The sequence below is a fragment of the Phoenix dactylifera genome, chromosome 15, assembly GCF_051530095.1.
Source record: "Phoenix dactylifera cultivar Ajwa chromosome 15, Ajwa_hap1_PhDact_Kaust_v1.1, whole genome shotgun sequence".
In the NCBI taxonomy this organism is placed as follows: domain Eukaryota; kingdom Viridiplantae; phylum Streptophyta; class Magnoliopsida; order Arecales; family Arecaceae; genus Phoenix; species Phoenix dactylifera.
In genome coordinates this window covers 19,952,456-19,967,095 of record NC_143204.1, presented here as the reverse complement: position 1 = coordinate 19,967,095, position 14,640 = coordinate 19,952,456, and the positions used below count along the sequence as shown (strand labels likewise).

The 14,640-nt window shown below is 44.9% G+C and overlaps 1 protein-coding gene and 1 non-coding gene across 2 annotated transcripts; one reads left to right on the top strand and one right to left on the bottom strand.

The window, feature by feature from the left end:
- Positions 1–6,571: 6,571 nt before the first annotated feature.
- On the bottom strand, positions 6,572–6,674 carry LOC113463503 (U6 spliceosomal RNA). The gene has a single exon (XR_003387838.4). It is a non-coding gene; the product is annotated as a U6 spliceosomal RNA (small nuclear RNA).
- A 4,694-nt stretch (positions 6,675–11,368) lies between these two features.
- LOC149751261 (uncharacterized) lies at positions 11,369–12,210 on the top strand. The gene has a single exon (XM_089927596.1). The coding sequence runs from the start codon at positions 11,457–11,459 to the stop codon at positions 11,898–11,900; it is 444 nt and encodes a 147-aa protein (XP_089783722.1). The 5' UTR covers positions 11,369–11,456; the 3' UTR covers positions 11,901–12,210.
- Positions 12,211–14,640: the final 2,430 nt, after the last annotated feature.

The window sequence follows — 14,640 nt, the reverse complement described above, 5'->3', positions numbered from 1 at the left end:
ATGAAAAAGATTTCAGTTTAGAATCTATTTAGATAATTAGGCTGAAAGTTCTACGAGATTCATAAATTATACTATAACAAACAGTAAAATCATAGGGTTATAGGTCGAGCCAGATCTATATTCATAAATACCTAATAGTAGTTTTGGAGTGGGCCGGTCGAAAAAAAAAAAAAGGATTAGTTGGTCCTCTGTAACAAGGTTTCATCAAATCTTCAGTATATCACCCCACAATATGTTTTCTTCTCAATATTCCAAGGTTTCTTCACTTGTATTTTTATCTTTTTTCGGGAAAATTGGCCAGCAAGTTCGTCAAGAAAAGTGCCGTATAATATACTACAAAGATGGGATGTTTCTAGAATTTGCATCCCGCCCACCCATCAGAGCCACTTTAAAAAGTCAAAATACTTAGGCCCCACCATTCCTTTTTTTTTGGTAAAAAAAAAAAAATCTCTCTGCTTTTGGTGGCGTGCTCCTTTTTTTTTTTTTTTTTTTTCGCTGAAGCGGGTGCTTCATACAGTGCATGTATGAATACACCCAATAAGATCAAAATACAATATCTCGCGGAGTGCCAGTGGCAGCTCCCCCTCCTCCGACCAAAGGGCGTAACCCGAGTGGTGGGCCGCATAGGCGGCCACCCAATCAGCCGCCCCATTGGCTTCTCGAAATACATGCTTGGTCTGGATGGCCCCCCTATCTCTCATCATCCTGACTATATCGCGGATCAAGGGGTGGTCTAAGCTCTCACCCCTCAACCCCTTCTGAATCCATCCAATGACAGTGGCTGAGTCGCCCTCCAAAATAATCGAGCTGGTCCGCATCATCGCCCGTGCATGTCGAAGACCCGCCCAGGCTGCGCGCAGCTCTGCTCCCGGGACTGATGTAACGAACAACTGGCAGCCGCCTGCGGCCACGACCCTGGAGTGCGGGTCCCGTATGACAAAACCTGCACCGCCTCGTGTGCCGCCATCCAGCACAGACCCATCAAAGTTGACCTTGAGGAAGCTCGGGGGTGGGGGCTCCCAGGTGAAAAACACCATCTGAGGAGCTGCCGGAGCAAGGGGGAACCCCAGGTGTCCCGAGCTGTCAAAGGTCTGTCTAAGGAAGGGATATGGCTGATCTCCGCGGCCTGTGCTCGAGCAAGCTCTGCTGCAAACCTCGGTGACACCCTGCGCTTGCCGAGAGTACGAGCATTCCTTGCCAGCCAGATCTGAAGGGCTGTGCAAGTCGCTCTGATGCCCTCCTCATGAGTCTGCTGACTAGCTAGCCACTGCCGCGTCACCCTAAGGAACTGTATCCGCGCACTTCGGGCCCCCTGCGGGATCCCTGTCCACTGCCATGTCGACCTCGCCCAAGTACACTGGAAGAGCACGTGGTCCACTGACTCCTCAGCTCCGCACGTCCCTCACTCCGCAGGGATCCCCCAGCCACGCCTGCTCAGCACTGCTCTCGTTGGAAGGCGGTCCCAGAACACCTTCCACAAAAAGAGAGCTGCCCTCGGGTGGAGGCCGGACCTCCAGATCCAAGCGCAATCTGACCCCGGCTCGTGCTCTGGCTGAATGGCGCGGGAGAGGTCTCCCAGTCTAACACCGGCCCGGCTCGAGGTGCCCCATACTCTGACATCCGGCCCCCCACATCCTGGTAGCGGGAGGGACCGAATCCTCGCAGCTAGGTGTACCCAGAAGAACAGCCGTAATCTGGCCTCGTCCCACTCTGCCCCTCCTGGTACTAGGAGATCGCACACCCGTAGCCCCTCCACTGCCTCTGTATCAACCATGGTCGGCCAGCAACTCAGGGGAAGGGTGTCCACCCACGAATCACTGGTCACATCAATACTCCGGCCATCGCCGATCAACCACCTGGTATGTGCCGCAACTGATGGCAGGTACCTCCCGATCTCGCGCCACATGAAGGAGACTCGACGACCGGTCCGTGCTACTGCTGAGGCCTCCCGACCATATCTGGCTGCCATCACCTGACTCCAGAAGCCGTGTGGCACTAACATAAACGGAGCCGCGTGCCGAGCAATGAGTGCCTCACGCCTCTCTATGAGGGACTTGATGACCCAAAGATTGATTTAAAGATTGATTTTGATGATCACAAAACCTTGAAGTATAAATACTAATGTTTGTGTTGCAAGAAGAAAGATTATTTATTTTGCAAGGAACATAGCAAGTTGGAAGAATTCAAGAAGGCCTCCAAAGCTCTCAAGAAAAGTTAGAAGAAAGCCACACCTCATTGGCCCAAGATTCAAGTTCAAAGGCTTCAATTTAGAAGAGCAAGTTTTAAGAAAAATTCAAAGGAAAGGCACTCGAGTCGACTCCTACAGTTCCGAGTCGACTCCAAGGAGCAACAGACAGCCGGACAGAAAGATTCATCTCAGAACCTGTCAACGAGTCGACTCCTGAAGAGCGCGAGTCGACTCCGATGTTCACCGAGTCGACTCCAGGGTAGTATGAGTCGACTCCTAGGAGTCACAGGCAGAAAAGTCTGAGAGCAGTTTTCGGGTCTGAGATTCGAGTCGACTCCAGTGGAACGCGAGTCGACTCCGATGGTTGGCAAGTCGACTCCAAAGAAAGTGAGAGTCGACTCTCAGAGGAATACAAGGAAAAAGACAGAAGACCAATTTACTGACTCTCAGATTCGAGTCGACTCCCGCAATACGCGAGTCGACTCCTAGACACCGCGACCCCAAAGAAGACAGAAGACCAATCTGCTGTGTCTGAGAGCCGAGTCGACTCCCACAAAATCCGAGTCGACTCCGAGGCAGCGCAACCCCAAAGACAGAAGACGGTATTTTCGTCTCTGAGATGCGAGTCGACTCCAAGACAGTTCGAGTCGACTCCAAGGCAGCGCGACCCCAAAATACAGAGGATCAGTTTTCGGGCTCTGAGAGCCGAGTCGACTCCAAAAGAATCCGAGTCGACTCGAGGAAGAAAATCAGAAAGTATGTCCTCTGAATTCATGGGATGAGCCGACTCCGAAAATGCCAAGTCAGCTCCAGATGTTGGCGAGTCGACTCCGGGTTAAGTCGAGTCGACTCCCAGTCAAGGATGCACAATAATTCAAATTTGGAACAGTGGCCGAGTCGTCTCCAGTAAAGCACGAGTCGACTCCTGCAACAGACGAGTCGACTCCTGATCGCGCGAGTCGACTCCGATCCCAACGGTAATATTGTCAGGAAGTGCAGACTGTGTCCAACGGCTCTATTTTTATCTCTAACGGCTATATTCTTGTTTCCACGCCATCAAAAGCTATAAAAACAAGAGGAGAGCTAGGGGAGAAGTTATGGAAGTAGGAAAGAACATTTAGGAAAGAGATTTCAAAAGATTATAAGAGAAATCTCCCATAAGCACAAAAGGGCCATTCAAAGCAAAATAGAGAGAAGAAGAGCATCCAAGTGAATCACAAAGCTTCCTCTTCATCCGTGTGCTGCCTCGGTGATCCTCTACTTCGTGCCAAATCAGAAGAGGGTCAAGTAAAGAAGCCGAGCTCCTTCATCTTCAAAACTCGGTTGAGGGCTTCTCTTTATACTATTTTGTTTATATTGTTATATTTGCTTGTTTAAGAAGCTTTGATTTGTTTTAAACTTTGTTTTTAATATCTTGTAACTTGATTCAATCAAGGGATTGAATCAAGGGGTTAAGGTTTGTTGGTGAGCCAAAGGAAAACCAACGGTGTTAAGGTTTGTTGGTGAGCCAAAGGGAAAACCAACGTTGTAAGGTTGTGGTTGGTGAGCCTTTGGGGAAAACCAACTGGGTTGATTGTGAACCCGGAAAACAATCGTTGTAAGGTTGTGGTTGGTGAGCCTTTGGGAAAACCAACTGGGTTGGATTGTGAGCCCGTGAAAACAATCGGTAGGTTCTAGTCGGTGAGCCTGTGAAAACCGACCGAGTTCGTTGTGCGCTCGTAAAACAACAAGTTGGGTTGTGAGCTTGTAAAACAACCGGCTGTAATCTGTAGGATTATAGTGAAATTTCCAAGAGGTCTTGGGGAGTGGATGTAGGTGCTGGGGTGCACCGAACCACTATATGTTTGTTGTATTTGTAATGCTTCTTGTTATTGTCTAACGTACACACTTACTCACTTAGATAAATTGTATGCTTAACTATTATCCGCGAATTCTTTAGTAGCAAGCATACTCAATCAAGTCACATTTTATACATCAAACTGTTGCTAAGTTTAACTTTCACTGTGCATCTATACAACTTAGCATAATTAATCAAAAACTTTTAGAAGTAGGTTAAAAGTATTAAAAGACCCAATTCACCCCCCCTCTTGGGTTGTATCTACTGGGCAACAGGACTGCACCCCTAGACCACCCTCGCTAGTAGGAAGGCAAACCTGCTCCCAAGCTACCAGGTGCACTCCATGGCCTCCACTATATGACCCCCACAGAAAGCTCCGAAGAAGGCGCTCGATCCTCAGCAGAATCGTCTTCGGTACCACTGTGTTGGCCATAAGGTACACCGGAATGGATCCCAGCACTGATCTAACCAATGTCACTCTCCCCATCATGGATAGGGAGGACGCCCTCCATCCCTCCAGCCTGCTCTGGACCCGCTGCACCAAGCCCAAGCACTCGGCCACCCGTAGCCTCCGACCCGTGATAGGGACGCCTAGGTAGGTCAACGTCCCCTCCTGCTCCGGTACCTGCAGTATCCCTCTGATCTCCTGTCTGACTCCGCTCTCTGTGCTGGGGCTGAAGAAGATGGCAGACTTGAGAAAGTTCACTCTTTGACCGGATGCCGCACAATAGTCTGCCACCACCCTGCGTAGGACCCGTGCCTCTGGAATCCGTGCCCTGGCCAAGAGAAGACAGTCATCAGCAAAGAGTAAGTGGGAGATAGGTCAAGCCCCCGGTGCTGGAACATAGGCCTCCAGCTCCCGGCTGGCACACACTCCCTGCAAAGCACGGGATAAAATATCAGCACAGATGATAAACAAATAAGGGGATAAGGGACATCCCTGTCGTAACCCCATCGTGGACTCGAAGAAAACTAATGGAGTGCCGTTGACCAAGATAGAATACTTTGGCCCCCGGACACACCCCATAATCCACCCAATCCACTGCATGGGGAAGCCGTACGCCTCCAGTACCCGCTGGAGAAAACTCCACCTGATCCTGCCGTAAGCCCGCTCCATGTCCATCTTGACTGCCATCAGGCTGTGCCGCTTCGATGCTCGCCGAAGATCCCACATCATTTCCTGGGCTAACATAACATTATGAGAAATATTTCTACCAGCTACAAAGGCCCCCTGCTCCTGGCTAATGATGCCAGGTAAAAGGGGCTTCATCCTGCCCACCATAATTCTTGCCACAACCTTGTATAAGGTTGTGCACAAGCTAATGGGCCTAAAGTGACAAGGCTCAGCCGCATCCTGGCGCTTAGGCATAAGCGTGATGAAGGTGGCCTTCCAATCCTCAGGCATCGCTGCCTGGGTGAAAAAGCACTGAATGGCCTCCACCACTGCTGGTCGGATAATACCCCAATACCGCCGGAAGAAGAAAGGGGGGAAACCATCAGGTCCCGGGGCCTTGTCAGCTGCCAAGGCCCAGACCGCCTCATGCACCTCCTGTGCCAACACCGGTCGGATCAAGGATGCACACTCAACATCACCAATACCCACGTCCACCCATAGAGGGTAGTGACCATCATGGGCCTCCTAATCCTCTGTCCATCTAGCGCGGAAAAAATCAAGCAAGACCTGTCGAATGGCAGGCTCACCCTCCACCCGATGGCCAGACCCATCGCGCAGGGAATGGATCATGCTCCGTCGTCTCCGAATGACCGTCGTCCGATGAAAGAAGCTAGTATTACGATCACCCTCGCTTACCCACTGCACACGAGATTTCTGTCTCCAGAAAACCTCATGTTGCCATAGCAGCGAATGGTGAGTCGCAAGTAGGCCCCGAAGGTCGACCATATCGTCCTCCGGAAGCACGCCCCCTAGGTCTTCCTTCCTTTGCAGCTCAGCGATCGAGGTCTCTATCCCCTCCAAACGCCGGAAAATGTTACCCACAACCTCGCGGTTCCAACGGCGAAGGCGCCTCTTGGTCAACTCAAGTTTGCGCGAGACCCGCTGCATGGCATCCCCGTGCACCGGGATCCGCCACGCGTCGCGGACAATATCCCAAGACTGGGGGTACGACAGCCAAACCTTCTCAAAGCGGAAGGGGCTGTGGTGGGTGGGACTCAATGAGGTAGAGAGTAGCAGAGGACAGTGGTCCGAGGCAATCCGAGGGAGGTGACTGACCCTATAGGTGGGGAATCGAAGGATCCAATCTGGGGACGCAAAGGCCCTATCTAATCTCTCCCAAACCCTAGCACTGCCAAGCTGATTATTGCACCAGGTAAACTGTGGTCCAGAAAAACCTAAGTCTACCAGGCCATTCCGCGACACAAAATCACGGAACTCCCTCCTATCCACTCTATCAGTAAAGGCAGCGCCCCCCCGCTTCTCATTCTCACTCTGGATACAATTGAAGTCACCAACCACAACCGTCGGGATACCCTGGGCGGCCAGGTTGGTGATCTCCTACCAAAGGACTCTCCTAACCCTGTGATCCGTGAAAAATTTGGACCATTTCTTGATTTATGCGTGTCATCCTTACGCAGGGGCCATGCTAATCTACTCTGTATCGTTCCAATTTTATCGGATGTCTCCGAAGAGACTGGTGGCGTGCTCTTCGTCGAGGAATCTGATAGCTGTCCAACAAAGTTACACTTCGCTTTGATTGAATTTTTTTTTTTTTTTTTTGGTAAAGACGGCTACTTATTTTATATAACTCTAACGTGGGATGATCATCATCATACCTATTCGCCCTCCGGATCCAATCGATCACTATAGATGAGTCCCCCTCGAGGTACACCCGCTCGACACCAAGTACCTGCCTAGCATAGGATATACCCTCTCAGGTTGTCCGCAGTTCTGCCCCGACAACTGTAAGAACTGGCGTGCGCCGCCCTCTTGCTGCAATCATCCTACTAAGGTGGTCCATGATCACAACTTCAACCCCTCCAGTCACACCATCCACTGATCTACTGCCGTCGAAGTTTATTTTGAGATAGCCAAGGAGTGGGAGTACCCAAGAAACAAGGGCAAAACGGAGCGCTGAAACAACGTGAAGAGTACCTCAGATGTCCTTAACCATCCCAGAAGAAAATTGGTAGGGAGTAAACCTTGCAGTTCTCCTCCAAGAAATGTTGAAGTTCACCTTGGATCTAGCTTTTGCTATTTTTCAGAAAATCAGTCATAATTAGTATAAGCTCCTAAAAAAACAAAAGTATTTATAACTCCAGCTTCTTCTTATCAATAAATACTTGATGAGAAGATAGTACATTATTAACAAGTTATAAAACAATTTGGTGCTAAACTACGTGAAGCTGTAGGTAAAATTTGCCTTTTTTTTTAGCCTCCATCACAATCCTGTGCATGAAGCAAATATAAGCTTAGAGAAATCGTCATGTATACATATATCAGAGTAACAAATGAGAAATGAGACAGCAATCTATATATCCAAGGTTGTCTACCGAGACACAGCTAGGCTATAGAAGTAGCTTATGCTCAATTCCATAATTGACTCTATTAGAACTTGCTTGTTTGCAAATAATTCAGGCTTAAATCTAAAAACTTTGCTGAAAGTAAAATTACGTAAATTGCTCGTGTTTGACTAAATGAAATTTTGATCTAAAACTTACAGTATAATATATTTATATAGACTTTTATCGTAAAAATGTATTATATAGAATCAATATTGATCTAGTTGCAAAAGTATTTGTATTCTGGCCATGAAATTGAAGGTTCAGATCATCTCAGATTTAATATGCTAGAGTCTTATATACCCCAGTTCTGAACAGCTTCAGTCCAAATCAAGTTGTTTTGGGTAAAATGAGCTTGGATTGAAAATAAAATGAAAAAAATTAGAACAACCGAAACAACAAGCACAAAAATTTGCTTGATCGAGAAACAAGCCTAGAAAGAGCATAATCAATGCCATTCAACACATCTTTCTATAGACCATAGCATCTTAAGGTAAACTTAAATAGATGTGAAATCAAAACAGCCCTCTTAAATTGAAGGTGGTCCCAAGTTCCAAACTTTGAAGTTGAAAATCGAAATATTTACACCAGATAATTTACATTTGATGTGTCTTTTCTCTGGAAATGAAAAGAAAAAAATATGTATTGTTTAAAAAATCTTTGCATTTATACCCTACAAATATGTGATATTGTATATTTTTTTCCTAAAATCATCATTTACTCATATTCACCTCAACTCTTTATGTTTTTGCAACTATACTTCTTCCATTAGATTTTTGGCTAGTGTGAACAAGTATCCATTTTAAGTATAAAATGATCTTATCGCTCTTTTGCATTAATACTTCTCAAAGAAATTTGAACATTTATTTTGTATTGTAAAGAGATATTTTTATGTAAATATTTAAGAGGTATTGACGCAAACCAATGATAGTCACATCTTTTACTTAAAATGGTTATTATCTAGCATCGTCGATTTAAAATTTAACTGAAGGATACCATGGGAAAAATTGAATTTATTATATAAAAATATTTGAAAAATAAGAGAAAAACAAAGAAAAGAGAGAGAGAAAATTGATTTTATTTTTTTGTTCCATCACATTTCGTACATCTCAGAGGTTATATATGCTCATGTTCATGCTCTATATAGAAAAAACAATATAGAAAAATAATACTCACTAATATAATTTGTTATATGATCCCTAAAATTACTTTAACAAAATCATGCTGACAAAGTAAAATAATACCAACCGATATAGAATCATACTAACAAATAAAAATAATACTAATGATAGTGGATCATGCTAATAAAGAAAAATAATATGAGCTAATATGATTGTTACGTGATCCCTAAAATTATGCCAACATATTCGAGAATAAAATAAATTTTGAGATATAAACATATAATATCCTATATTTATAGGATCGCATATATAGGTATATATGTATGTATGTGTGAGCATATATGTAGAGAGAGAGAGAGAGAGAGCGAAACTTATGTTGTTAGTCTAAATAACACATCTAATAATAATATAATTAAAACATTCAACATGAGATATTGGATAAGAAGAAGATAGACGAGGACATATCATTACCTCTGTTTTGGGATCTCGACTCAATGATACCTGGGATCAGGGCAGGGGCTTCGGCCCCCCTCCACCCCCCATTGCTTGGAAGCTTCGCTGGTGGTTGCAATGGATTGTCAGAACTGGCAACTCCTGAAGACTTTAACCTTCTCAATTATTCAGGCCTCTACCTTCCAACAATTATCTTCCATGTGGTTGGTGCTGAAACTTAAAAAAATTAAGAAAACAAAGAAACCCCTACCTTCCAGGTTCCAGCCTCGCACAGTTTACTCCTGATAAATGACATTCTTTAAGCTTCTCCCACAATAATTAGTGGCCCCCATTTCCATCATTGCAGGTATTGTTAACATCCACCCTTACATGCCATCAGATGCTTTATGGATGGCCATCACCTAGTCATTCTTACATAAGTTTTTTTCTTTTATTCTGAGCTTGGTGACATGCTAATTATACTAATCCTAAAACTATATCATGTTACATTCAAATCATCTTGAATGCTGACAAATCTTTCCTAAATGGTGTGGTTCACATCTATCTTGAACTTGATCCTGCCAACTTTGCACTTGCAGGTCGAACTGCATGCTAACATCCACTACCATACTAGTTCCTAAAAAAATCTATTGGTGTGTATATTTTGCTATCAAACTATTTAGTATTGTGCTGTAGATTAATCGTGGATGACTCTAGTAAATCAAAAAATTTCAGTAAGCATTGGCAAAAAAAAAAAAAAAAAAAACGCAAGTTATATGTCACTACAAAATAGGGTAAATGGCTCATTTCCAACTACCGCAAAATACTTCCAAAAATAGTAGTTTGCATCCTAATTAGGATTATGCTAGTTCATGCTTGAAAGCTAAACTGCATAGTTAATATACATGTATACGTATATGCATACATGCATATATATATATATATAGAGAAAGAGAGAGAGAAAGAGAGAGAGAGAGTTATAATTTGCCAGACTCAAGAAGATCTTGATTTAAATCTGATCATGTTTAGATTGGACGATAAAATCTACATATTGATATGTGATCTACTATTTTTAAACTATTTACACATAAAAAAATTATATAATTTGTGGCCACCAATTCACACGATTTTCGGTATATAAGTAGTTTAGAAATAGTTAATTATATGCACCGACTATACCAGACTAACTAGAAACTAAAAAAAGAAGCTGGATTAATAAAAAAATTAGACCCATAGGTGATCCATTTCCAACACTGCTCGAAATATTCCTTGTCAAGTTAGATACGATCCTTCTCTACCATGAATACAACCTCATGGGACATTTTTGATGGCACAATGGCAGCAGTATCCTACAGAACCTTACCCTTAAAGAAAGAAGGGCACACATCCCTCCATGCTCCATGTGCTCTTCACGTTATAATGCTAATGCTACACCAACCCCAAAATCAGAACACATAAAATAATAATCAGACATAATTGGCCAAAATTAATTTATGATTTGCCCCAAATAAATTTTAAAAAAATCCTGTTCACCCGTCACGCTTTCTGTCCCCCTTAATCAAACTATCTCAACATCCAACAATACCAATTCTCTCTCTCCCCATAAACTTTCAGCTATTAGAAACCAATTAATAAATACTAGACCAAGACCCCACAAACGGCCAGCAGCTTCCTGATAAGCTTCCAGCTGCGGCAAACGCGACCTTTTGTGCAAGTCCAACCCTCATGAAATTATAACCGTTAGATCACAATCAGATGGCAAATGGAGAACTATTTTTCATAGGATTTAAGAAGAGATCAGGACCCGTTAAAGAAGCTTTTGAAGTTTCCACCTGCGGTAAAGTGTAGCTATCTGTGCGTGCATCAATCGTCATGAAATCATAACCGTTAAGATTACGCTCGGAAGACGGTTTGGAAACTAAATTCTAAACGCGGAGACGCGAACGTGGGTTAGTCCAAATTAAAAAGAATGTTGTATGACAACAATGACCCATCACCATCCAATCTAAATCGGACGGGCAAAATAGCTGTCATTCATTATCATACACTCCAACCGCCGTTGCCCTACCATCCAAAATTATCACAAAATATAATATAAATACATACTAATTATGGATCAAAAAATAAATTTTAGTAAGTATGAAGGAACAAGTTGCCCTCCCTTTTATTTATTTATTTAATTCTTTATTTATTCCAATGTATAATAATTACTTTAATTAATAAAAAAATACCCTTTTGCACGACTTTTCTCTCCCTCTCCCCCTCCCCCCTCTATATACCCTCCTGGCTTCCCTGTGCCCTTCCCACTAAACCGTAGTCCTAATCTCTCTCTCTCTCTAGTCGGTTGCTCTCTGAGGCTGAGATGGCGGTCGCCGGTGCTCGTTTCTCGCTCCTCGCGGTGGCGCTGGCGTTGCTTGCTGTGAGCTCCTCCGCCCAGGCCCCTGGCGCCGCCCCCATGGCCCCTCCAACTCCGGCCCCCGTCCCGTCGCCTCCCCCCGTGTTCCCCGCCCCCGCCCCCGCTCCCACCCCCGCGGCTCCGACTCCCAGTGCTCCCGCCCCCTCCTCCACGGCCCCCACCCCGGCCCCCATGTCCTCTCCCGCCCCCACCCCCTCCCCCACCGCCCCCGTTCCATCTCCCACGGCCCCAACCCCGTCGTCCACCTCCCCTCCCGCCCCCAGCCCCATGTCTCCGATCAGCCAACCTCCCACCACGCCCGCCGACGGCGGCAGCTTCGCCACCGGTCTCCGCGCCTCCTGGATCTCCGTCGCTGTGGCCGCCGCCGCCGCCGCCGTCTACGCCTTCTAGATCGATCTCTCGTTGCGGCGGATGCTCGATCGGATGATCGGACGGTGGTCATCGTCGCTGGATCTGTTCTCTCTTATTTTTCTGACCCGATCCGTTGTTGTTTTATCATCCCATCATTATTCTTGTCATTACCTTTTTATTTATTTCTCCCCTTTCTTAGTTTTTCCCTTTTTTTAATTTTGTGGGTTTTTCTTTTCGCTGTGGTTGTAGGCATGACCGAGTGCGTCTGAGTAGTGGTGGTGGTGGTGGTGGTTATCATTGTTGTTATATCATTATTATTTTAGTGATTCTTTTTCCTCATTATTCCAAACCTACCCTCCCTCTCTTGCTCTTTGCTTAAATCGCGTACTAATATATATGAGGGCAAGATGGGAAATTGGATAACGCGGAGATTGGAGCGGGACGAAAGAGGCGGTTCGTGCTTCGTGGTGGATGCCGACTTTAGTTAGTGGAGAGCTTTTCTTAGTCTTCTGCATCTCTCCAAATTTTTTAATTAATTAATATATTTTTAGGAATAAAAAAATAAATAGGTCACGAGGGGACGCAGGCCAGCTGTATGGCAAAATGGACCCCAAGGCCATGTGCGTGGGCTTCGGAATCCCATGGCGCGTGGTTAGAGATATTAAAAAAAGTTAGACATGGTGGCGACTAGGGAGAGACTCAAGAGAGATATCTCTAGAGAGGGGGGAGAGGCGGTGGAAGCCAGGTGGCTGCACGTGTCGGTGGTCTAGGTGCGGGGGAAGGGAAGGGATGGTTGAGATTTGTCGTTGACGAGGGAGGGAAGGGGATGTGGCCGTGCGCGCGTGGAGAGAATTATGGTTTGGTGAGAACGGGAGGGAGTTGGCATTTGGTTGTATGTGTGATGATGTGATCTGTTTTAGGAGAAAGTACTAGGGATGGTCGGTGGAAGGTAGCAGCTAGCCTGGATTTCTAGAACCGTCGCGGGCCGGGTTTTCCATCAAGTCAAATTTTTTCCATTTGTAAAAATGTTGTGGTTGGCTTCGCTGGGCATATTGGAATCAAATAAGCATCCTTACAAGTTATATCTCTGATCAGATATTATTTTGTGCTGTAATGAATGATGAAATTGTACTATTTCTACATACCAAGTACTTTAATTTCGATGATGCATTAGTATATTTCGGTGTGTTAATGTTCTCATACCATCTGTTTGTGCTATCCCACTCAATGACGAGCAAAAGGTAGCCGACCGTTGATTAATTAGGCTGGATGGGATTGCTCTCCATGGAGAACTTGTCCTGACTGGACCTTCGAGGATAGTAGGGTGCATCCAAGAACAGTAGTGGATAAAGTATTGGTTTATGCTGTTGAGGCAACCAGTATCATTGTTGTGATAGTGTCTGGATTGGCTAGAGACATCTGGAGCTCTTATTCAAGTTATGTAGTGGCCATGATAGTTTTTGTTTTTTGGGAGTCTCCCACCACCTAGCTTACTAAAAGTAAATTTTGATGGTAGTGTTTCGGAGAGTGCAAGTAATGGGGAGTGGGCTTTGTGATTCGAAACTACGAATCCAGGCTCGTAGCAGTTAGCAGTCGATGCACCTTCGATGAGTCTGTTAACGGAGTAGAGTTGAGAACTACATGGAAAGGCATAGCGCATGCGAAGCGTGTGTTGGGTGCAGATAGTATCTACTTGGAAGTTGACCCGACTACAGTGATTGACTGGATTCAGGAATGACACAACAGTGATAATCAGTATCCACTGCTTCAAAATATCTGTGGGATTTCGAGGGGAGGCTTTGACGACTTCCAAATCACTCATATTTTTCAGAAAACAAATAGTGTCGCCGACTGGATTGCTTATTTTGCTGCGCATCACTCGAAAGAATTTTTTTGATACTGTTTGTGTCACTCTTCGTCAGCTTTTTTTTTTTTTTTTTTTTTTGTCGGATAATTCTAGATGCCCTTACGGGACGTCTGATGTGAGCCGTTGGTGTATTAAAAAAAAAAATTTAAAAAAAAAAAAAGAAGGAGAAGAAGGAGAGAGATAACTTGTCCTTGCGGGACCTGGTGGTGGTATATGAGGGCCATTTACTTGAGTACTCCTGTAACTTAGAAAGCTCTTTTTCCGCATGGTACCAGGGATTCATGTGAATCGTGGGAATTGGTGCCCTACCGAGCACTGTTGAATGTTGACTTGTCAAATTTGATAGAGTTTATGTGCAGTAATGCGAGTGCCGAAGCGTACGTAATTGCTGAGTTAATACTCTCATACTAGAAATTTAGCAGGTGATTGATAATCCAAGGGTAGCCGACAGCTGTTCGTTTACTTAGTATGGTACTTCTCATGATGGCTTGCTGTTGGGGCAGGTCGAGGGCTCAAATCTAGGTCCTCGATCATATATTCTTCTTAAAAAAAGACAAAATCTAAGAGCCAAATTATTTTGGGCATACGAGATTTCATGTAAAAACCATGGGAGTTTAGATTTGGACAGGCGGATATTCTCATTGAAAACTAAGGTGGTGGAAGTTGTAACGAAAGAAGCCTTCAGATTGTTCTCACCATGGGAAGCGGCAGATAGGAAGCTAGCTACTTATCTAAATTAAACCCACGAGAAGAACATGCATTGATTCGGTTTGTCTTCTTGTTGTTTTATGTTGCTCTGCTATGGGACTCTTGTCTTAGTATGGCCTCTGGCTAAGGAGGGCTGCAAATAGGTCGGATTGAATCGGAGTATGCTTGAATCTGACCAAATTAGGTTTTATGTACGGATCTTGA

What these genes read in the sequence shown, in the direction of transcription:
- LOC149751261 (XM_089927596.1), top strand. Translation starts at nt 11,457, where the DNA reads ATGGCGGTCGCCGGTGCTCGTTTCTCGCTCCTCGCGGTGGCGCTGGCG.